General features: G+C 41.4%; 1 protein-coding gene across 5 annotated transcripts in view; it reads right to left on the reverse strand.

Moving 5' to 3' along the window:
- Positions 1–25,964, reverse strand: part of CAB39L (calcium binding protein 39 like) — a 120,342-nt gene that overhangs the window by 34,208 nt on the left and 60,170 nt on the right. For all 5 annotated transcript variants that reach the window (XM_070380337.1, XM_005904515.3, XM_070380336.1 and 2 more), the window contains 4 exons: positions 25,282–25,450; positions 20,270–20,329; positions 15,059–15,124; positions 4,203–4,346 (listed from right to left, as the gene is read on the reverse strand). In XM_070380337.1, coding sequence (XP_070236438.1) covers positions 4,203–4,346; positions 15,059–15,124; positions 20,270–20,329; positions 25,282–25,450 — 439 coding nt within the window. The remainder of the gene's footprint in view (positions 1–4,202; positions 4,347–15,058; positions 15,125–20,269; positions 20,330–25,281; positions 25,451–25,964) is intronic.

Consider the following 25,964-nt stretch of genomic DNA (forward strand, 5'->3'; position numbering starts at 1 on the left):
CTTATTTGTTGGCCAATCAGGTTTCCCCTTTATTTGTTGGCCAATCAGGTTTCCCCTGGAGAAGGAAAGGGCAACCCACTCCAGTGTTCTTCCCTGGGAAATCCCACGAACAGAGGAGCCTAGCAGGCTACGGGCCATGGGGTCACAGTGTCGAACACGACTGACTGACTAAACAACAAACAACAAAAACAGGTTTCCTCATTTGTAAGTTACCAACTTGTATCCTTTGCCCATTTTTCTATTTAACTGTTTGCTTTTTTCTAAATGATTTGTCAACTCTATGTGTCACATTCTGTCCTGTTCTCTCATTTTGTTTATGATGTCTTTTCAAATAGGTGTTAAATTTAAATGTCAAATATTATTTCCTTTTATGCTTTGTGATTTCAAATTCTTTTTAAAAATTCTTCCTTCCCCAACATCATAAAAGGTTTATTTTTTCTTTTAAAAGTTAAAAGATGTTTTGCTTTTCAAGTGTAGCTCTCTACTGATAATTTATTTCTGAATATAGTGGATAGGAGTTTTCTATATTAATAATCCCTTATCCTAAGAACCATACACAGAAGAACTATAAAAAAAAGGTCTTCATGACTCAGATAACCACGATAGTGTGATCACTCACCTAGAGCGCGATATCCTGGAGTGTGAAGTCAAGTGGGCCTTAGGAAGCATCACTATGAACAAAGCTAGTGGATGTGATAGAATTCCAGTTGAGCTGTTTCAACTCCTAAAAGATGATGCTGTGAAAGTGCTGCACTTAATATGCCAGCAAATTTGGAAAACTCAGCAGTGGCCACAAGACTGGAAAAGGTCAGTTTTCATTCCAATCCCAAAGAAGGGCAATGCCAAAGAATGTTCAAACTACAGCACAGATGCACTCATCTCACACACTAGTAAAGTACTGCTCAATTCTCCAAGCCAGGCTTCAGCAGTACGTGAACTGTGAACTTCCAGATGTTCAAGCTGGATTTACAAAAGGCAGAGGAACCAGAGATCAAATTGCCAACATCCACTGGATCATCATAAAAGCAAAGGAGTTCCAGAAAAACACCTACTTCTGCTTTATTGACTATGCCAAAGCCTTTGACTGTGTGGATCACAACAAACTCTGGAAAATTCTGAAAGAGATGGGAATACCAGACAACTTGACCTGCCTCCTGAGAAATCTGTATATAGGTTAAGACCTGAGAAATCTGTATACAGGTTAAGAAGCAACAGTTAGAACTGGACATGGAACAACAGACTGGTTCCAAATTGGGAAAGGAGTACGTCAAGGCTGCATCTTGTCACCCTGCTTATTTAACTTAGATGCAGAGTTCATCATGCGAAATGCCGGGCTGGATGAAGCACAAGTTGGGATCAAGATTGCTGGGAGAAATATCAATAACCTCAGATATGCAAATTATACCATCCTTATGGCAGAAAGCAAAGAAGAACTAAAGAGCCTCTTGATGAAAGTGAAAGAGGAGAGTGAAAAAGTAGGCTTAAAACTCAACATTCAGAAAACTAAGATCATGGCATCTGGTCCCATCAGTTCATGGGGAAACAATGGAAACAGTGACAGACTATTTTTGGGGGCTCCAAAATCACTGCAGATGGTGAGTGCAGCCATGACATTAAAAGACGCTTGTTCCTTGGAAGAAAAGCTATGACCAACCTAGACAGCATATTAAAAAGCAGAGATATTACTCTGCCAACAAAGGTCCATCTAATCAAAGCTCTGGTTTTTCCAGTAGTCATGTATGGATCTAAGAGTTGGACTATAAAGAAAGCTGAGCACCGAAGAATTTATGCTTTTGAACTTGGTGTTGGAAAAGACTCTTGAGAGTCCCTTGGACTGAAAAAAGATCAACCCAGTCAATCATAAAGGAAATCAAAATAAAATAAAATTTAAAAAAAAAAAAAAAAGGGAAATCAGTCCTGAATATTCACTGGAAGGACTGATGCTCAAGCTAAAATTCCAATACTTTGGCCACCTGATGTGAAGAACTGACTCGTTTGAAAAAACCCTGATTCTGGGAAAGACTGAAGACAGGAGAAGGGGATGACAGAAGATGAGATGGTTGGATGGCATCACTGACTCAACAGACATGAGTTTGAGTAAGCTCTAGGAGTTGGTGATGGACAGGGAAGCCTGGCGTGCTGCAGTCCGTGGGGTCACAAAGAGTCAACATGACTGAGCAACTGAACTGAACTAAGAAACAGTAACCCCTTCTTTAATGATTTATAATTTCTCCACTACCAAATATCAAATTTTCATATTTGCACAGGCTCACTTCTGGGCTTTACTCTGTTTTGTTGCTCTATTTATCTGTCTCCATGCCAATACAGTATTATTTCCATTTATGATAAATCCAGAGGAAGTCTTAATATATAGTAGGATGGATTTCTCTAACTTGTTTTCTTTGAAAATTGTCACAGATAATCCCAGGCCATTGCTCTATCATACAAATTTTAGAATCAGCTAGTCAAGTTCCAGAAAAAGACTTGCTAGGATTCTGAATGCAATTAAATAGAATTTACAAATTAATATGGGATTTGAATGGCTCTAGTGGTTTTTTGCACAATAAAGATCTGGTGGCTTGAAAAATGAACTAAATTTTTTTTTTTCACCTTTCAAAGCAACAGTTACACACCTTAAAAATTGCTGTGTCTCTGACTTATATATATAAATTCAATCACAGAATATACCTTACAAAGATTTTAAAAAGAAAAAGAGGTTGAAACTCTCTCAACCCTTAATTCTATTCTAGATACTGATCCTAAGAAAATAACCCTTAAATTGGAAACAAATTAGCTCAAAACATAAAATGCTCATTGTAGCCTCAAATTGAAAATAGCCTAACTATAAACAACATGGGAATATTTAAGTAAACTACATATACTCAGTGAAAAACTATGATACCAGTAAAACTACTGACTCTTTTAAAAAGCTATATATAACAACAATGAATTAGTGTTCACATATGGTATAGTATTAAGTGATAAAATTAGTGTATCAATACTGTGTACAATGTGAATTCAGCTGCAGAAAAAAACGTTTACATACGTGCACAGGAAAATAAAATTTACTAAAATCTTTACAAGAGTTAAGTCACGGTTAGTGCATTATAGATTAGATTTCTCTCACCTACCCTACTTTTATTTTTTTTACTTTATTTTTAAAAAGATTTGACTTCCCTGGTGACTCAGATGGTAAAGCATCTGCCTACAATGCGGGAGATCCAGGTTCAATCCCTGGGTTGGGAAGATCTTCTGGAAAAGGAAATGGCAACCCACTCCAGTACTCTCTCCTGGAGAATCCCATGGACGGAGGAGCCTGGTAGGTTACATACAGTCCATGGGGTCACAAAGAGTCGGACATGACTGAGTGACGTCACTTTCTTTTCACTCTTTTAAAAAGATTTTATTTATTTATTTTGGGGTGTGCTGGGTCTTCACTGCTGCGCATGGGCTTTCGCAAGTCGCAGTGAGCTGGGGCTACTCTCTAGCTGCGGTGCACGGCCTTCTCACTGCAGGGGCTTCTCCTTTTGTGGAGCGCGAGCTCTAGGGCATCCTGGCTGGCACACAGGCTTAGCTGCTCCACGGCATGTGAGATCTTCCCGACCTGGGATTGAACCCACGGGCCCTGCATTGGCAGGTGGATTCTTAACCACTGGACCACCAGGGAAGCTCCTACTCTACTTTTAAACAAATCTACTGCTTAAAGTTTCTAGGAGATGATTTTATTACTCTTACACCACAGAAAAAATATTCGAAAAAGCAGGTATTATATAGACTAGTGTTCTTTTAAAATGCATTAAAATATTTCTAAGCAAGGAATGAGTAGTACACTGTGTTTCTTTCGGTTTCATTTAAAGTTCAAAGGAACATTTAAGGCGGAAATGAAACATTCAAATTCTGACACTCAGGGTTTGGGTTTTAGCTCAATCACTAATTATCTTAGTAACTCCTGGCAAACAGTATCCACCTATTTTCTTACTGAAAAAGATGCAAGTATTTCGAGATACAGATTCGTCAGCAAATCTTTTTGAAACAAATAGGCATCCACTCAAATAACTCTAGAATTTCACCTAAAGTCATGCAAAACCTACAGACTGCTTAGTTCATGTTCTCTCGAGTCAAAAGGAAGATCCAAAATAGGGATTTTGCCATTTGAAACTGGAAAAGGAATGTCCACATTATTTCTGCAGGGTGCTGTTTACCTTAAAGACGTGAAAGGCTTCAAACTGGATGTTGGGGCTTTTATCCCGGAGGAGGTTCATCGTCAGTTTGAGGTTCTCTGGCTTGCTGATGTACTTGGTCATGATGGCAAAGTTGTGCCGGTCCAGGATCAGTTCACCTAGCAGCTACAGAAAAACACAAAATCAAAGTAGAATCTGAGAGTCCTTTTATTCAAAATACATCCCACTCCTTTCTCACCAGAAAACAAAATGTAAGTTATGAATGTTGACGAGAAAAAAAAATCAGAGTCCTAAAGTGCATCTTAAAGCACAGGCATGGAGGCTGTAGTTATCCTTGTTATTTTTAAACTTTTCATACCGTCCTGCTAAAGTTAGTGCTTAATGCATTTCTGAGTCTTTTGTTTTTCTTTAATGCCATTCATTGTTGCAGCTTAAAAAAAAAGCTCTTTCAGGCTTCCCTAGTGGTCCAGTGGTTAAGGATCCACCTTGCAAAGCAGGGAACACCAGGTCCATCCGTGGTCGGGGAAGATCCCACATACGCAGGGGCAACTACGTCCTCACAGCTTAGAGCCTGTGCTCTGCATCAAGAGAAGACACCGCAATGAGAAGGCCGCCTACCCAACTAGAGAGCAGCTCCCACTCGCCACAGCTAGAGAAACGCAGCAACGAAGACCCAGTGCAGACAAACAAAAGCTCTCTCTGCAGCTTTCATCAAGACTTAGCCAGAAATTAGTTTATAATTTTTATCCCTTGCTTTAATGTGATTCTCACTAATGTATTGCTCCTTAGGCACTGAGATAGGAAAGAATAATAAAACTGACTCAACAATGATACCTCCCTTATCTCAATAAATATACTTTGGTAGTTTACTGGAAAAACAGACTATATTAAGTGACTCTTACCTTCTCCCTAAATCTTATGACAAAACCTGATATACAGCCAGAAAAAAAAAATTCACTGACCCTGAGTCCATATGAAATTTAATACGTATAGCAAGTTTTTATCAAAAAGCAAAACAGAACATTTTCTGGGGACAATAATTCCTAAAATGCAGCACTACTCCATGTTATGAACTGCAGGTTTTTGTCCCTGTAAATCTATATGTTGGAATCATAATCCCCAGTGCAATGGTATTAGGAGGTGGGGCCTTGGGCAGGCCAACAGGACATGAGGTAGAGCCGCCATGCATGGGTTTGGTGCTCCTGCACAAGAGACCCCGGGAGCTTTCTTGCTGCTGGCCCCTTGATCTCAGACTTCCTAGCATCCACACTGTGAGAAATAAATGTGCATTAAGTCACCCAGTCTATGGTATTTTTTGTTACAGCAGCCCAAATAGACTGCTGCTGCTGCTGCTAAGTCGCTTCAGTTGTGTCCAACTCTGCGACCCCATAGACGGCAGCCCACCAGGCTCCCCCATCCCTGGGATTCTCCAGGCAAGAACACTGGAGTGGGTTGCCATTTCCTTCTCCAATGCATGAAAGTGAAAAGTGAAAGTGAAGTCGCTCAGTTGTGTCTGACTCTTAGCGACCCCATGGACTGCAGCCTACCAGGCTCCCCCGTCCATGGGATTTTCCAGGCAATAGCACTGGAGTGGAGAGCCATTGCCTTCTCCAAATAGACTAAGATACTTCAAAACAAATGCCAAAAGCGAGAATAGTTGAAGACCCTCTGGCAGGAAATAGCTGAACTTTTATTTTCACCATAGGGACAGCAAAACTAAGACTCAGTGTAGCCAAATAAACAAAAATATTTTTTAAAAATCCAAAACAAACCCCACTGTGACTGGACTCATTGCTACTGCATCCCTCCCTCTACCACCTCACTTATTTTTTTTCATTCTTCTGCTTCTGTGGCATAACTCCCCTTGCTCCAATTTCCCCCCGGCTTTAGCAAGGTGTAATTGACAAAACTGTATACATTGAAAGTGTACATCATGAAGATTTGATATGAGTACATACTGTGAAATATTTTCCACAATCAATTGAGTTAACACATCCATCACCTCATGTAGTTACCCTTTCCTCTTTTTGTGGTGAGACTAGTTAAGATCCACTCTCAGCAACTTTCAAGCATACACTACAATATTACTATGATTTTTTTTTTTTTTTGGCTGCAAGCGTGGCATGTGAGATCACAGTTACTCGCCAGGGATGGAACCTGCACCCCTTGCATTGAAAACTTGGGGTCCTAACCACTGGACCACAAGGGAAGTCCTACAATACAGTATTAATAACTATAGCCATCATGCTGTACATTAGATCTTCAGAATTCATCCATCTTATAACCAGAGCATGTACCCTTTGCCCCACATCTCCCATCCCCCTGCCCCTCACCTTATAACCACCACTCTATCTGCTATTTCTATAGCTCACCTCAACTTTTCTCCTCAGCTGAATCTCCTCTCCTGCCTTTGTGCTCTTTGCTTTTTCCTAGTTGTACTTACTCTGCTTTGCAGAACAGAGTTACTGGTAAACTTATCTAGAATACAAGCTTCACAAGGGCATGTGTCAAATCCTGCTCACGTTAGTAGCCTTGGCAACCTGTGTGAGGTGTGTGGATACTGTTGGGGAAATAAAGTCCAAACAACACAGAATCCTCTCCACAAAGTGTAGAAAAGAAAGAAAGCAGTTTCATCACTGAATATGTGTATCCAGAGCATGACGCTATAGGCACTCTACACAGAAGACATTAAAAGACATACAATCCTGTCTCATTTATACAGGCAAACAGTTATAATCCAGTACATACATAAACTCTCAAGACGAAAGATAACTGGTCACTCCCCTGTAAGAGACCTTCCCTGGTGGCTCAGACAGTAAAGAGTCTGCCTGCAATTTAGGAGACCTGAGTTCGATCCTTGGGTTGGGAAGATTCCCCTGGAGTAGGAAATGGCAGCCCGCTCCAGTATTCTTGCCTGGAAAATCCCATGGACAGAGGAGCATGGTGGGCTACATACAGTCCACAGGGTCGCAAAGAGTCAGACACGACTGAGCAACTTCACTTTCCTTTCTTTCCCCTATAAGAAGGCTTGACAGCACTCTTTCCTAGTCCACTCTGAATTCACCCGGCCATGGAAGTAGCCATTTGTTTTACCTAGCTGCTTTTATCCAACTAATGAAGAGGATAATAAATCTTTTCTAATCGCTCTGACAAGCAAATGGTTACAGCTTGAAGAGCAGGACCAAGGTTAAATTCTCCGGTGATGGAGAGGCAGGAGTGCTATCTTCCTAGATGTTCACATTCCAGGGGGATGGCTCCCAGACTCTCAAAAAAATTATGCTAGGTTGTAAAACTGGCAAGAAGCTTCTGAAGATACACATACAGATACATACATATATATTTATCTGCGGTTTCCCTGGTGTCTCAGTGGTGAAGAATCTGCCTGCAGTGCAGGAGATGCAGGTTCCATCCCTGGGTTGGGAAGATACTCTGGAGAGGGAATGGCAACCCACTCCAGTATTCTTGCTGGAAAATTCCATGGACAGAGGAGCCTGGCGGGCTACGGTCTATGGGGTCGCAAAGAGTCAGACACAACTGAAGCCACTGAGCGCACACACACACAGACACACACACACACACACACACTTATGTATATATAGCTTCTGTGTAACTATAAATTCTATGTAGATACATATTTTTTTAATATAATATGTATAACATATACACATATATAATATACTCCGGAGAAGGCAATGGCACCCCACTCCAGTACTCTTGCCTGGAAAATCCCATGGATGGAAGAGCCTGGTAGGCTGCAGTCCATGGGGTTGCTAAGAGTCGGGCATGACTGAGCGACTTCACTTTCACGCATTGGAGAAGGAAATGGCAACCCACTCCAGTGTTCTTGCCTGGAGAATCCCAGGGACAGAGGAGCCTGGTAGGCTGCTGTCTATGGGGTCGCACACAGTCGGACACGAGAAGTGACTCAGCAGCAGCAGCAGCAGCAGCATCATATACTCCTACACATATCAAAAGGTCTTTTGACCACAGAGAAATTTCATTTAAAAATTTAAAATTTTTGCACACACACATTCAATAAATATTTATTGCAGTGATATTTTGAGTTAAGTTCAGATAAAGTCACTTCAATTTTTATTACATGGGGATGCCTACATATAAATTCTATCAATCTATAATTTCACTGCTTTTCAGAAGGAAGCAATTGTGTTAGACCACTTGGCCAAAAACACTGAGTCTTTTAGTCATTAGATATTAGTCTATTCATTACTACTGATAGTAAAAGTGTTGCATTTCATAATAATACAAAGCATTATAAAGAAATACTGTACTAAGTAAATGGCAAAAGATTCATATTTCTGTTTCTTTAAATTTCATGTTACAGGCTTAATAGCACACAGTGAAACCATGTACCATATGTAGAAATAATGAGAGCTTTAAAAATAAAAACTTTATATTTTAATAAAATTGATCAGAGCCATCCCCAAATCCAAAATTCCACCAAGCTTCTTTTGAATTATAATCTTTCCTGCTAGTAATTAAATACCAGGCCTCTGAAGAAGATAAGAAATAGATTCCTAAGCTGTGTCACCTGAGTGAAAGGAATTTCTCTATTAATTACTTTTTATTGACACCGGGAATCTAAGCACCTCAAGATAGTTCAAAAAATTTAGAATATGATTAACAATAAGCAGCAGGTAGCAAATACTTTGGAATCAGAAAATAGCCTAGTTTTCAGTCCATTACTTACACAGTACTGTGAGTAAATACACTTACAATAATCTAACCTCTCTTGTTTTCTAAAATTATGAAATATCAATGTGCAAAATACTACAGAATATAAACATTGATATAAACATTTTTACATCAAAACAGGACACACTGCTACCACAGATCTAATTTCCCAAAGGAAAACCCACCAGCACATGGGGGAATTCTCCAGAACCATGTTCTTCGGTTGAAGAAAAGAGCAAGCAATATTTAAGGAGTTCATTCCTTGAATAGAGTGATACAAGACCATCTAAGCAATACCTCTGCCTAGAATCTAGCATTCAAAAAGGACATCTTCAATAATGATTTGAACAACTCTTGCATTCTTGATATGCCTTCTCTGCCTTTTACTAGTGCCTTTCAATGTCTGACCAATGCTTGGTTTTACCACGTTGTAAGTCAAATATTGGTGAGATAGTCAACTGTAAAGGATTTTAGGCAGGAATCGTGGCTCATGCAGTTTGTGTGGGTGGATTAATAATGAACAAGAAAGAGACCTTACGAGTGGGCTGGGGCATCTGTAAATGAGCAGGTAACAATCATTTTGAAAGGGAAGAGCTTTTTTTTAATGCCTTTCTTTGCTGTGCCAGCTCTTTCTGTGCAGCATGCGGGGTATTTAGTTGCAGCATGTGGGAACTAGTTCTCTGACCCAGGGATCGAACCTGCACCACCTGCATTAAAAGGCAAAGTCTTAACCACTGGACAGCAAGGGAAGTCCCGAAAAGGGGAGAGTTTAAAGGAGACTTTCTATACCAGATACTGTACAAAGTCAGATGCTCTTTGCGAGTGTCACTGGGAACAGTGCTGAGGTCTTCAGCTGCAGAACCAGGTAAAAAGAGGAAGAGAAGCTGGATGATGGGGAGCAGGTGGTGAAAAATGTGTCTGTCTCACCTTTGCTACCCACCAAATGTGTATTACGGGTTGTACTAATCATACATCTACTGGGTAAAGAGGCTTGGATTTGTAAATGTAAATGCATCCTGGTAGGAAAAAGTCTAACTCATACATGAGTGTGTGTATGATCAGTCACTCAGTCGTGTCCAACTCTTTGTGGCCCCACAGAGTATAGCCCACCAGGCTCCTCTGTCCATGGGATTTCCCAGGCAAGAACATTGGAGTGGGTTGCCATTTCCTTCTCCAGGGGATCTTTCTGACCCAGGGATCAAATCCAGTTCAGTTCAGTCGCTCAGTCATGTCCGACTGTTTGCATCCCCATGGACTGCAGCACGCCAGGCCTCCCTGTCCATCACCAACTCATGCAGCTTGCTCAAACTCATGTCCATTGAGTCGGTGACACCATCCAACCATCTCATGCTCTATCATCCCCTTCTCCTCCTGCCTTCAATCTTTTCCAGCATCAGGGTCTTTTCCAAGGAGTCAGTTCTTCGCATCATGTGGCCAAAGTATTGGAGTTTCAGCTTCAGCATCAGTCCTTCCAGTGAATATTCAGGACTGATTTCCTTTAGGATTGATTGCTTTGATCTCCTTGCAGTCCAAGGGGCTCTCAAGAGTCTTCTCCCACCCCACAGTTCAAAAGCATCAATTCTTTGGCACTCAGCTTTCTTTATAGTCCAACTCTCACATCCATACATGACCACTGGAAAAATCATAGCCTTGACTAGACGGACCTTTGTTGGCAAAGTAATGTTTCTGCTTTTTAAAATGCTGTCTAGGTTAGTCGTAGCTTTTCTTCCAAGGAGCAAGCTTCTTTCAATGTAATCTGCAATGATTTTGGAGGCCCCCCCCCCGCCCCCGCAAAATAAAGTCTCTCACTGTTTCCCCATCTATTTGCCATGAAGTGATGGGACTGGATGCCATGATTTTTGTTTTCTGAATGTTGAGTTTCAAGCCAACTTTTTCACTCTCCTCTTTCACTTTCATCAAGAGGCTCTTTAGTTCTTCTTTGCTTTCTGCCGTAAGGGTGGGGTCATCTGTATATTTGAGGTTATTGATATTTCTCCTGGAAATCTTGATTCCAACTTGTGAAATAAGCAGGGTGACAATATACAGCCTTGACATACTCCTTTTCCAACTTGGAACCAGTCTGTTGTTCCATGTCCAGTTCCAACTGTTGCTTCTTGACTTGCATACAGATTTCTCGGGAGGCAGGTAAGTGGTCTGGTATTCCCATCTCTTTAAGAATTTTCCAGAGTTTGTTGTGATCCACACAGTCAAAGGCTTTGGCATAGTCAATAAAGCAGAAATAGATGTTTTTCTGGAACTCTCTTGCTTTTTCGATGACCCAATGGATGTTGGCAGTTTGATCTCTGGTTCCTCTGCCTTTTCTAACTCCAGCTTGAATATCTGGAAGTTCACGGTTCACATACTGTTGAAGCCTGGCTTGGAGAATTTTGAGCATTACTTTGCTACCTTGTGAGATGAGTGCAATTGTGTGGTACTTGGAACATTCTTTGGCATTGCCCTTCTTTGGAACTGGAATGAAAACTGACCTTTCCAGTCCTGTGGCCACTGCTGAGCTTTCCAAATTTGCTGGCATATGGAGTGTACCACTTTCACAGCATCATCTTTTAGGAGTTGAAACAGCTCAACTGAAATTTCATCACCTCCATTAGCTTTGTTTGTGCATATCCTGCTGTGGCAGGCAGAGTCTTTGCCACTGAGCCACCTGGGAAGCCCTCTAACTCATACTCTAGTCCCAATTATTTATTTAGAGTAGATCAGTGCCTTCCAGAGACTGAACTCTGGGGACAATGATGAAGAATATTTATTAATGAAATTTACTTCAATTTTCTTTAGCAAATATATCCAGTCCTTACCATTTGATGGGTTCTGCTCTAGCCATTTTTACAAATATTAACAAGGGAACAGGACCAGGTGGGGTTGAAAACATCTTGAGAAGAGAATGAGGGCACATGCGTAGGATGGGATGACAGGACAGTGGGAAAGAAAAGCAGGAAAAAGTCCAAGAAGGGAGATATCTGGGTAAAAAAAATGTCAGCTTTATAACTTTGCCTAATATCAATAACCTCAGATATGCAGATGACACCACCCTAATGGCAGAAAGTGAAGAGGAACTAAAAAGCCTCTTGATGAAAGTGAAAGTGGAGAGTGAAAAAGTTGGCTTAAAACTCAACATTCAGAAAACGAAGATCATGGCATACGGTCCCATCACTTTATGGGAAATAGATGGGGAAACAGTGGAAACAGTGTCAGACTTTATTTTTTTGGGCTCCAAAATCACTGCAGATGGTGACTGCAGCCATGAAATTAAAAGATGCTTACTCCTTGGAAGGAAAGTTATGACCAACCTAGATAGCATATTCAAAAGCAGAGACATTACTTTGCCAACAAAGGTCTGTCTAGTCAAGGCTATGGTTTTTCCTGTGGTCATGTATGGATGTGAGAGTTGGACTGTGAAGAAGGCTGAGCACCGAAGAATTGATGCTTTTGAACTGTGGTGTTGGAGAAGACTCTTGAGAGTCCCTTAGACTGCAAGGAGATCCAACCAGTCCATTCTGAAGGAGATTAGCCCTGGGATTTCTTTGGAAGGAATGATGCTAAAGCTGAAACTCCAGTACTTTGGCCACCTCATGCGAAGAGTTGACTCATTGGAAAAGACTCTGATGCTGGGAGGGATTGGGGGCAAGAGGAGAAGGGGACGACAGAGGATGAGATGGCTGGATGGCATCACTGACTCGATGGCCCTGAGTCTGAGTGAACTCCGGGAGTTGGTGATGGACAGGGAGGCCTGGCGTGCTGCGATTCATGGGGTCGCAAAGAGTTGGACACGACTGAGCGACTGATCTGATCTGAAGGCCCTAGAGACTGTCAATCTCAGAAAAATCTGCCACAAGTTCTCATCACTGTGGGAAATGGTGCGAGGATCAACTCTAAGCCCATGACCCCAGCTTTCTTGATCCAAATCTGTTCAAGCATCTTAGTTCACATCAACCTCTCTACTTTGGTCCAGTATCTGACAGATGCCCACTGAAAAGAGGAAGGACTTGGAAGATTCCTGAGCGATTAGCTATACGTTGGCCCTTTAGAGCATTGTCACCTCTGTTTCCTGTTCCAAAGTCCTCTGCCTCTGTAATGCAGTTTTCCTGGCTTGACTCTTTCAGTACACGGCTGTCCCAACAGGATGTACTCTCATCTTTGACTGCTTCTTTTTTAAAAAATACTTTTAATTAGTTTATTTATTTGCTGCATAGGGTCTTAGTTATGTCATGCAAGATCTTTCACTGTGGCACACTGACTCTAGGCATGGAGTGTGGGCTCAGTACTTGCGGTGTGCGGGCTTAGTTGCTCCACGGCATGTGGGATCTTAGTTCCCTGACCAGGGATTGAACCCATGTCCCCTGAACTTCGAGGTGGATTCTTAACCACTGGACCTGCCGGGGAAGCCCCTTCAACTGCTTTTAACAAGCTTTCTGGACATGGGAGAACACAGCATTGATGGCCTTTGCCTGAGGCTCCGTCTCATTACTTCACCTCCAGTACAGAGAGCAGCGTACCCACGGTATGTTTTTCCTATGTGGATCACGCCGTATGGGTTTCTCCACAAGGAGAAAGTTAGTAAAGAGTGCTGAATGACTGTCTGGAAATAGTCCACTGATCTCCCCCTCAACAGGTAAAGCTGGAGCAGCGAGGGCGCAGGTACAGGGGAGCGCGATCAAGGCCGACACAGTCACAGGGACAGTGAACTGACAAATGTGTGCTACGAGACAGATTTAATTTATTGCTTTAGCTTAAAACTGCATCCAATATTTAGAAACAAGTGTACTGTTCTATAATGTCAGTATGTAAAAATAATATATTTTAGAAATAATATATAGAATATGAATATGTAATAATATATAGATTTATCTGTTGAGCTTAAAACTGTATCCAACATTTAGAAACAAATGCACTGTTCTATAATGTCAACATGTAAAAATAATATATTTTAGAAATAATAAAATAATAATATGTAATAATATAAAATAATATTTAGTAAGCTCAAGCATCATATAAACAGCTTGACAAAAGACATCAAATTATTATCTGCCAAAAACCTTCTTTTGAAGCTCTGAGTAGGATCTGAAGGGCAGAGATGCAGCTGCAGCCAATGCCCACCCCCTCAGGAGCTGCCCCTCCTCATGTGGGCAAAATGGCTGCCTCCAGGCACCTCTCCACTGAGGAAGGGGAGGTCCCTCATGGATGGATGTGGCTCCACTGTGCCGGGTCCCTGTCTGATGAGGGACAGTCATTTCTACAGGCAATTCATTGGAGACAGAATCTCATATCACAAATGCTGTTTGGTTACATACAAACACACACTCCTCATCCTGTGCTTACCCTGTACTTAATACTTTTACTGTTACTTTCAAACAGTATTTGAAGTAGGGCACTTAGCTTGTTTTGCTACAAAGTACTGCCCTGGGATTTCTTCGGAAGGAATGATGCTAAAGCTGAAACTCCAGTACTTTGGCCACCTCATGCGAAGAGTTGACTCATTGGAAAAGACTCTGATGCTGGGAGGGATTGGGGGCAGGAGGAGAAGGGGATGACAGAGGATGAGATGGCTGGATGGCATCACCGTCTCGATGGATGTGAGTCTGAGTGAACTCCGGGAGTTGGTGATGGACAGGGAGGCCTGGCGTGCTGCGAGTCACGGGGTCGCAAGGAGTCAGACACGACTGAGCAACTGAACTGAACTGTTATAACATATGCTTCGCTGGTGGCTCAGATGGTAAAGAATCCACCTGCAATACAGGAGACCTGGGTTCCATCTCTGAATGAAGATCCCATGGAGAAAGAAATGGCAGCCCACTCCAGTATTCTTGCCTGGAGAATTCCATGGACAGAGGAGCCTGGCGGGCTACATGGGGTCATAAAGAGCTGGACACGACTGAGTGACTAATATACGCGGTCATAACATAGAAAATACTTCTCAAGTTACAAAAAAAGAGAATACCTTTTCTGTATTTACTTGCCCACTATTTTTTGGTTTGTTTTTTGGTGGTGCTGAATGGCTTGCGGGATCTTAGCTCCCTGACCAGAGATCAAACACCTCCCCCTGCAGTGGAAGCTCAGAGTCCTAACCACTGGACCACCGGGGAAGTTCTACTTGTCCACTACTGAACCAGTCGTTTAGGAACAAGAATGTCCACTTCTGGAGACTCTAACCTAAAGAAATTTGACATTACCTTCAAAGATTGTCTCTTAGTCACATAATTCTCCGACTGAAGCAGTTTCTCATAGTCTTCAAAAATCTAACAAAAAAAAAAAAGAAATATTAAGAATGTAAACCCAGCAGTGATTTCTCTGCATTAAGTCTGTTTGCTTCGGAAGTGAATCCCCAGTCCTTCAGCCCAGCCCAGCGGTTGTGCTGTGTATCTCTGGGCGGATTGCCTTTGTCCATGGGGAGGCTTCCCCGTTTCTCCATCCTCACTTACTCATAGAGACACTGGGGGACGAGGAGGCGGGTGACACCAGAGACATGCTTCCCTCTGTTTTATTTTAGTTCTGCAAATTAGAAATTGAGTAGGAAAATGGAGTAATTGAGTCCTCCCAATAAATCACTTTGACTAAAACATCTATTTTATTTTTGGCTGTTTGGGGTCTCCGTTGCTGTGCATGGGCTTTCTCTAGTTGAAGTGCATGGGCTCAGTAGTGTTGCTGCAGGGGCTTGATTGCCCCTCAGATGTGGGATCTTCCCAGACCAGGGACGGAACCCATACTGCCTACGTGGGCAGGCAGATTCTTAACTCTAGAACTCCAGGGAAGTCCTGAAGAAAGCATCTATTAACTCATCTAATGAGCTGTAGGATAACTCATTTTATGCCATTTTAAAGAAATGCATTTATGCAGTCTTGCTGGTAGCTATTAGTCTTTGGATAATTTGAGAAAAGATTGAAGACACTTAGCAACTCATAAAGAATCAAACTGGCAAACTCACAGCATGAACAGGTAGAGGAACAGGGCCACTCTGCCACATGATGGCCGTGTGAATCCCAACTGGCCTCTCGGGAGCACTTCCACTCTCCCCAGAAGCTGGGGGACGCTGGTGACGGGGGCCCATTTCCTAGTGTGATTGGTCATCAAACACAATCTAGGCCCTTCGGTTGAACACAGAGTTCCGGCAACTGGGAAAGTCCAGTGTCAGCCTCTGGTCACACACAGGCACACTCAGAGGCCACTTGGGTGGGAGGGCAAGCCTGGCAGAGAACTGAAGGCAAGAGAGTTTAGGGGCTGGGGAGGGTAGCAAAGGGTCCTTGGAAGACCAAATGCCAGGTATGAGTGATGAGGACAAGCTGTGCACACTGATGAGAATGCCCAAGAGGAATTCAGAAACTGGGAAAACAAAATCATGGAGCTCACGTTAAAGTCACAGTAATTTTTTTTTCTTTTACTTGAAGGATTTATTATTTATTCTGATTGTCATGGAACACAAGGACTTTGTGGGTCACTAAATGTATCAGACAAACATCGTGGTAAATGTTACTTGTAACCATAAAATGTAAATACATGCATATAAGGTATTATCGACTCCCTTGGCCCCACTCTAGTACTCTTGTCTGGAAAATCCCATGGACGGAGGAGCCTGGTAGGCTGCGATCCATGGGGTCGCTAGGAGTTGGATGCGACTGAGTGACTTCACTTTCACTTTTCACTTTCATGCATTGGAGAAGGAAATGGCAACCCACTCCAGTGTTCTTGCCTGGAGAATCCCAGGGACAGAGGAGCCTAGTGGGCTGCCGTCTATGGGGTCGTACAGAGTCGGACACGACTGAAGCGACTTAGCAGTAGTAGGCTACCAGTTTCATTATTTTAGGTCATATATCATGTTCTCCAGCTTCAGGTTTACTACTAAAGAAATAAGAAACTCAACAAGTAGGAAATGTTTAAGGAGCATGAGTTCTTGAAGCCAATGCTCAGGTCGGTGCAATAGGCTCAGTATCTGTGAGACTACTAAATTACACAAGAGGTGACTATGAAGACAATAGGTAAACAAGGGTCAAAGAGAATGAGCTTACGGTCTCTCAAATTGTTGCTTGTTATCCTTGAGTGCAAATTGCACAGCACATTATTCCACTCATTCTATAGAAAAAATGAGTAGTTGATACACAGGTTTTGTCATAAGCTATCTTTGTCCTCTTATTTTCATTTATTATAAATATTACATCTAATGAATTTGAGAAAACTATGCACTATCTCCATAGTGAAGGACAGGGAAGCCTGGTGTGCTGCACTCTATGGGGTCACAAAGAGTTGGACATTACTTAGTGACTGAACAACAATGAGTCTTTAACACTCCATCCAGCATCTACAGTTACTGAACAAACTATAATAGCTTGTTCCCTAAATTCTGAACAAACTATAATAGTTTGTTCCCTAATACTTAACAAACTATAATAGTTTGTTCCCTAAATTCAAAAACATATGAGTCTCTTCTGGTCTTGAAGCTTTTGGATACATCTGGCAGTAATCTTTTTCTCCCTTCATATTTTATACTTTGATCAAAGATCTCTAATTGATTCCATGGATTTTCTCTTGATAATTTTAGGGTATGAAAATCACTTTTGATTTCATGATTACATTGATAATTCTTAATCTCAAAGGAAGAGCAGCAAACAATTTATGAAGAAGAAAGCCATAGTTTAATTTCTATGATTTGGATATGTGAAAACACAGGATATGGGTAGGGTATTCCATAACTTCCTAGAGTTATCTGTTTCCTTTTATCTTTTTGTGTGGCTAACTACAAAATTTTAAATTACACAGTGGCTTGCATTATGTTTCAACTGGACAGTACTGGTCTAGAGCAGCTAAACTAACACTGCAACAAATCATGTAAAGTTTTGTCTCTAAGCCTGTGTTATGTTTTACTTTAATTCATGGCAAATAGATGGGGCAACAGTGGAAACAGTGGCTGACTTTATTTTTCTCGGCTCCACAATCACAGCAGATGGTGACTACAGCCATGAAATTAAAAGATGCTTACTCCTTGGAAGGAAAGTTATGACCAACCTAGGCAGCATATTCAAAAGCAGAGACGTTACTTTGCCAACAAGGTCCATCTAGTCAAGGCTATGGTTTTTCCAGTGGTCATGTATGGATGTGAGAGTTGGACTATAAAGAGAGCTGAGCACCGAAGAAATGATGCTTTTGAACTGTGGTGTTGGAGAAGACTCTTGAGAGTCCCTTGAACTGCAAGGAGATCCAACCAGTCCCATCCCAAAGGAGATCAGTCTGGGGTGTTCACTGGAAGGACTGATGTTGAAGCTGAAACTCCAATACTTTGGCCACCTGATGCGAAGAGCTGACTCAGTGGAAAAGACCCCGATGCTGGGAAAGATTGAGGGCAGGAGGAGAAGGGGACGACAGAGGATGAGATGGCTGGATGACATCACTGACTCGATGGACATGGGTTTGGGTAGACTCCAGCAGTTGGGGATGGACAGGGAGGCCTGGAGTGCTGAGATTCATGGGGTCGCAAAGAGTCGGACACGACTGAGAGACTGAACTGAACTGAACTGAATGCTGTTTCTATTGCTGATACACTTAGCAAAAGCATAGCAGCTCTTGGTTGGGTCTGTTTATTTAATGTTCATTTAACACCACCAAATATATGGTACTGAGTTAGGTATTAGATATGTAAGTAATCATGATAAAAATTAATCCATGGTGCTATCCCCAAAACCTTAAATCTTGTCAAATTCCTACAACAACCCTGTGAAGTAGCTATTATTAATATCCTCATTTTTTAGTAGGCACAGTAACTTGTTCAGAATCATAATTAGTAAAAGATTCAGCAGGATTCTGAAGCAAAGCAACTAGACATAAATCTGTACTGCATTCTGAACCCCTGTGTTTGACAGATAAGGTTCCTGCCTCCCAGGGAGCTTATGAACCAGACAAAAAGATATAAAGACACACCATAATAATATTATACAATGTGGAAAACGTGTGAGAAAGAAGAAGAATGGGAGGGAGAGAGAGTGTGTGTGTGTGTTTGGGGGTGAGGGGGTTAGGGTGTATGTTAGGGAAAGCTTCCTAGAAGAGTCACATAATGAAACCAAGCAGGACCCTGAGGGCAATCCCAGGGATGTACCCTCCCAAGTACATCTTGTTTCTAGGAAAGGTTTACCCTCCAAGACCCAGGTTCCAAAGAGCAAATTTAATCAGAGAAGTGAGAAAATGCAGAAACAAAGGACAACAGTCAAGCAAGACAAAACAGTAATAGTTTAGCCAAAAATAAAGTCAGGGATCTTTAGTTCCTCCATAAAATCTATAGATAATATCCTGAGTCATATCCTTGAGTTGTTTAAGAGAGACTGAAATCCCCACCAGGTGGAAGAAGTTAACTGTATACTGACCACAAGTACGGAGACCTCATACTGGTTGAAACAAAGGGGTTGATGAGGTTAACCCCTGATATACCACCTTGTCACCTTACTACCAACCAGTCAGAAGACGGTCCACTCACAACCCTCACCCTTTCTTGGAAAACTATTCAGGATTTGAGTCTTTTGAGCATTTATTGCCTTGCAGTAAATGCTGGACTTTCCTTCACCACAACTCGGTGTCAGCAGACTGGCTTTGTTGAATGCCGGGTAAGTTTGGTTCAGTAACAATGATGGCTGATTATCAAAAGGATGAGATGGATTCACCCTTAGAGAAGGAAGCTGGAAGACAGATGTATATTTTGGTATTTCTACTAGTCAGGGAAACTAGTTATCAACCATGTAAAAGGATTCATTTTATTAACAGTGGGGTACCCTATATGGCTTAGATGGTAAAGCATCTGGTGCAATGCAGGAGACCTGGGTTTGATCCCTGGGTCAGGAAGATTCCCCTGGGGAAGTGAATGGCAACCCACTCCAGTATTCTGGGTCTTCCCTGGTGGCATGAGTGGTAAAGAACCCGCCTGCCAATGCAGGAGATGTACGAGACATGGGTTCGATCCCTGAGTGGGAAGATCCCCTGGAGAAGGGCATGGCAACCCACTCCAGTATTCCTGCCTGGAGAATCCCATGGAGAGAGGAGCCTGGTGGGCTACAGTCCATGGGGTCGCACAGAGTCGGACACGACTGAAGGGACTTAGCACGTGCATATACACTGCCTCTTAAGGGCAACGTGGATGCTCTTAAGTCAAGGTCAAAGTGAGCTGGTGCTGGTTGTTTCCTGGAGCTCCAGAGCACAACAGGAAGAGATAAGAAAAACAAGGACGCCCTGATCTCCTGCTATCCTTTATTTTTCATAGTTTCTTAATGATCTGACTTCTAGGTAATAAACCAAGTGGGTGGATGGTTGGTTTCAACTTCTCTCATAAATAGAAGTAAGTGCTAAGAGATCTAAGAAGGAGAGAGAGAAAGGAAGAATGAGATAGAGACTTAAAAATGACTTCTACTTACAGTGTCATAATTTTGTTCTAAGAAGTCTGCTACCAACACTTTATGTCTGGTTAGTAAATCCTAGAAAAAGAGCAGTCAATGAAACAAAATTATTATAGGTAATAAATTTTACAAATCTATTCTTTTCTTCTAAGATTTTCTAAGTCAATTAATTTGAAGCACAACAATTTCAGAATAGTTTCATTTACATCCCAGAATTATTTCCATTTCTTAGTTTAAGGTGTGAAATACAATTTGTTTCATGGTAAAAAACAACAACAGAGTGCTTTAAATTCGTATCATTGTTAGATTACAGAAATAATTTAACTAGCGAAACAAACGCCACCAAAGAGACAAGCTTACATTATATTTCTTCAAGCCCATAATTATACATTGTAAATATGATACAATCAATATTCAAATAAAGCTTATGATGATCTTTTAAAATGTCATTAATAACTATTAAAAGCAAAAAACTCTGAATGGACTAAAACCGTATCTCACAAGGTAACAGATTTTTCAATGATTGACCTTTAGTTTTCTTCTTAATCACTTTTGAAATGGAGGTGCCTAGGATTCTCAGAAGCACAAGAACGACATTTAAAAAACTATATTTATTTTACATATTTATTTGGCTGTACTGGGTCTTAGTTGTGGCACGTGGGATCTCTAGTTGCAGCATTCAAACCCTTAGTTATGGCATGTGGGATCTATTTCCCTGACCAGGGATGGAATCTGGGCCCCTGCATCGGAAGCATGGAGTCTCAGCCACTGGACCGCCAGGGAAGTCCCACAAGAGTGACATTTATCTCAGCACTGTCCTAGTCCTGCTGTTGGGTTAGTGGGCTGTGAAGTGTTGTGCAGTTACTAAGCAGCACAACGCACCCTTTCAAAGTTGAGGACAAGCAGCCTGATCTAATTATAGACGTAACTCCCAGGAAACTGAACAAAAACATAAAGGAACATTTGATTGGAAATTCACACCTAAATTATAACCTTAAGTCACCTTGATGTCAAAAGAAAACAAGCCCCAGATAATCCTCTTAATGTACTTAAAGGTTAAATGCCTTGCCTAGGTACTATGCAGAATTTAATTAAAAACAACATGAATTTTCAAGTTTTCCAAAATAAATTCTTATGCTTTAATACATATTTAATTAAAACTTCTAATTTAATTAACAGTATATACAAGATACACAACATAACCTCACAGAGAAAAGGAAGGCAGCCACAACGGTAAAACTCACTTCTTTTTAAAACAATTTTTTAAATTGGAGGATAATGGCTTTACAATATTGTGCTGGTTTCTGCCATACATCAACATGAATCAGTCACAAGTATACATATGTCCCCTCTCTCCTGAACCTCCCTTCCATTTTCCCATCCCATCCCACCCCTCCAGGTTGCCACTGAGTCCTGGGTTGTGAAACTCACTTATTTTTATTTCAATAAAAGGTTAAATATTTAAAGTACTTTGCACTACAGTTTTCTTTTTTCTTTTTTAAAATTTTTATTGGCATATAATTGATTTACAATGCTGTGTCAGGTTCTGCTGTACAGCAGAGTGAATCAGTTATATATGTACACATATATCCACTCTCTGATTCTCTTCCCACATAGGTCACTAGAGTACTGAGTAGAGTTCCCTGTGATATACGGTAGGTCCTCATCAGCTTGCACTATAATTTCAAGCCCCAAAATAATGAAACTGTCTATTAACTTCATTTCCTATTACTTATCATCACAACTTGTTTGACCACTGGACCTATCAATGGAGACATGTACTCGTTTCCCCAGGAGAATGTAACAGTACAGTTCTGGAACTGGGATTTTAAAATGGGAAAACCCTCTAAGGAATTCATCCCAGTCAAAATTCAAACTAGTTGCTACATCAGGGACCCCCTAGTTCCACAGCATACTTTTGGAGTCCTTAGTCTTTTTCTAAGTGAATATTTGGAATGCCCAGTTTTCACATCTCCAATCACCTGAGCATTACTAGTGGCTTTCTGAGCTGCCTCAGGTTAGAAAGGTCTCTGCATGGGCTGCAGCAGGCACTCTGGATGGCTGCACCCATGGAGCTCTGCACCTACGATGCCATCTGCACCTACGATGCCAGCAGCCTTGAGTACGAGGCTCACAATCTGCCGTGGCCTCGGGCCCTACACCTGCAACGACGGTGACACTGGAAAGAGTACCAGGCAGATAAGTGCTGCCTGTGAAGGTTTTCCATTCACCCTCCATTAGTGTTACACCAAAGAAAGAGATTAAATAAGGAGGGGTTCTGTGAGCAGCGGCTCCTTCAAATCTAAGGGAAAAAATAACTTTAAACTCCAACAATAGAATATATAATAGGGTAGGGAAAAATTCCTCCAGCACATATATGTGTGGATGGAGACAATAAGTGAGTGTGTACACATTATATATACATAGATATACCCTCAAATTTATACACATAATAATGCATGCACAAAACTGGAGGGACTGTACCATATCCAGGGCATCTTCCCACCCTAGGGATTGAACCCGGGTCTCCTGCGTAGCAGGCAGATTCTTTACCGTCTGAGCCACCAAGGAAGCCCCATATATACATATGCGCACTAAGTCACTGGTTGTGGCCAACTCCGTGTGACCCCATGGACTGTATGCAGGCTGCCTGGCTCCTCTGTCCATGGGATTCTCCAGGCAAGAATACTGGAGTGGGTTGCCGTGCCCTCCTCCAGGGGATCTTCCCAACCCAGGGATCAGACCTGTGTCTCTTACACCTCCTGCATTGGCAGGTGGGTACTTTACCACTAGCACCACCTGGGAAGCCCCCATATATATATATAGGGTGGGCCACAACGTCCACTTGGATTTTTCTATAATATCTTATATATGTGTGTCTGTGTGTATATATATACACACACACATGTATATATACACAATAGACAAATACAGTTGTTGCATTATTAAAGATCAAAGAACTGAGTGGGGAAAAAAATAGCTAGGATCCCCCCAAAAAAGGAAAAAGCCAGGAAATTGCCAAGAAAACTAAAATTCAAATTTTAAAAAATTAAAAAAAATTTTAAAAAGTATTCAGAATAGTGTATTCTTTCATCCCACCTCCTAAGAATTCTGTTTGGCAGGACTAGCTTCTGCACGGTCTAAGTCTTATGCTAAAAATTATCGATGTTGGTATTTTAGTGAATTCTGCACAGCCTGGAAGAACTTGGGGTGAAATGACAGAGACACACGTTCCATGGCAGGGACCCAAGATCACAGCAGCTCGCAGCAGCTGCATTTACTGTGTGCTGGGGAGTGTGCTTTGCACTTTACATAGGTTATTTCTAATCTGCACCACTCTGCAAAAAGGCAATTATGTTCCTCATCTCACAGATGAAGAAAATGAGGCCCAAAGGTTGGTTAACTAACTTGCTCAAAGATGTACAGCAAATCAGGTGCAGACAGAGATGGAATTCAAACTACTTTTTACCATGTCAATTCTTAGAGGGGGAGCATGGAAGAGACTGTGTTTGTAAGGAATCTTTCTGGGGAATGGAAAATTTGCAGACAAGGCCATGAGGAAATATAATCCAGTAATGGTAAAATGTCAATAATTAAACTGAAGAACAGTCATCCTACAGGTCAAAAAAAGAGGCTAAGCCTAAGAAGTTAAAAACAAAAGCCCAAACCAGCCAACCAATCAAGTAAACAAATCCCTTTGAAAGCAGTTACTAAAAAAAAAAAAGTGGGACTTCCCTAGTGGCCTAGTGGATAAGAATCTGCCTGCCAATGCAGGGGACACGGGTTCGACCCCTGGTCCAGGAAGATCCCACATGCCTCAGAGTAACTAAGCCCATGTGCCACAACTACTGAGCCCCTGCTCTAGAAACTGTGCTCCTCAACAAGAGAAGCCACTCCAATGAGAAGCCCTCACGCTGCAAGGAAGAATAGTCCCCGCTAGCTGCAACTACAGAAAGCCTGCACACACAGCAATGAAGACACAGTGCAGCCAAAAATAAATTAATTAATTGATTTTTAAAAAGGGACTTGTGTTCATTACATTATATTGAACACAGCATTTTGGTAAAATGTAGAAAATTAGCATTTTCAATATCAGTAGCATACTAGGAGTTTTTTTTTTTTTAAGGTTATTTAGATTATCAGGGACTTAAGTTCAACAAAAAATACGCTCAAGTACAAACTGTCGTAATTTATCTTTGTGTTTCAATATTGTGCTGAAAGTTAAATTGGGTTGATCATATGATGTCAAGATATTATTATCACATTTGTTTATTCTATTAAATGTTGAAAAATCTTTTGGGAAATTTTCAGAAATAAATGCTGAATTGAATTTGCTTTTCTCCCCTTCATTAGAGCTGCTGTAGGTGTACAGCTATTTGTGAAGTCTTATCGATGGTTTTTCAAAAAAGGAACTAACTTGTTTCCATGATGGTGAAAGGTCATCAGATAGAAAAGGGGAAAAAAAAAAAGGCACTACAGGATTTACTAATAGAGAACACCTTCTTAATTATTTCAGCACAAATATTTGCTAGAAAGAAATGGAACGGTCCTTTGTGTTAAATGTCCTTCTTCATATTTGTCGCACCAAGGCCCCTCTTACCACGTGTTCTAGGATAGACTCTTGAGGGCTTCATCTGTAGCCACTGCACAACTGTTGTTTGGCCAGGTGAGACTTTTTATGTGCCCAGGTGCCTCATGTCATGTGGGATCTTCCCCAAACAGGGGTTGAACCAGAGTCCCCAGCATTGCAAGGTGGGTTGTTACTCACTAGACCACCAGGGAAGCCCCATGACAAGCATGTTGAGTTGCTCTTTCCACCATGTGACAGACGGGTCTAGTAGATTGTATTCTGTTTACTGAATTCTCTTACGATCCATATCATACACGGTTGGCTATGCTCAGGTCTAAGAAACACAATTTTCTGGTTTTTAAAATTAAACTGCCTCTTAGAGCCAAGTGACTTAGGTACTGAAACTAAATAACCCTGCTGATTCTGGCAGGGGTTGGCGGGGAGGTGGACAAGGAATTACCTTAAAAGTAGCAAAGGCATCTGAAGCGATATCAAATGTTGACAGTTCGACATACTTAAAGAAATCTTGGAATTGATTAGAAAAGAGGATGATTTTGGCAAGTGGTTCATGTCGAATACATTCTCTCAGCATAATACCACAACGTAAGGCGATCTGTGGGACTTCATAGCTAAAGCACAAACAAGAGAGAGAGAGAACTATGTATTAAAAGAACCATTTCAATACTGCTGTTAATGGAAGCATAGGTACCATCTGTCACAGTCCATTCAAAAACCACTCACTGAATACCCACTATATATCTACACTGTGCCTGGCACTATTTCAGATGCTGGGGATACCTTAAAAGTAGCAAAGGCATCTGAAGCGATATCAAATGTTCACAGTTCGACATACTTAAAGAAATCTTGGAATCGATTAGAAAAGATACAACAGTATCTTTTGTTGGGGATACAACAGTCAGCAGACAAGGTCACTGCCTTCCTAGCATTCACAATTTAGTGAAAATGCGTCTGGTGGGAGAGGAAGCAGACTATAAACAATGACCAGATAATTTCATATACTTCAGGGCTATGAAACTGAAGAAAATAAAATAGGTACGCTAGACAGTGTGACCCCTTAATTTGTTTTACTTTAGACTAAGTGGTCCTGGAAGGAGAAGAGCATTCCAGGAAAAGGAACTGAAA

The sequence above is a fragment of the Bos mutus genome, chromosome 12 (assembly GCF_027580195.1).
Source record: "Bos mutus isolate GX-2022 chromosome 12, NWIPB_WYAK_1.1, whole genome shotgun sequence".
In the NCBI taxonomy this organism is placed as follows: Eukaryota; Metazoa; Chordata; class Mammalia; order Artiodactyla; family Bovidae; genus Bos; species Bos mutus.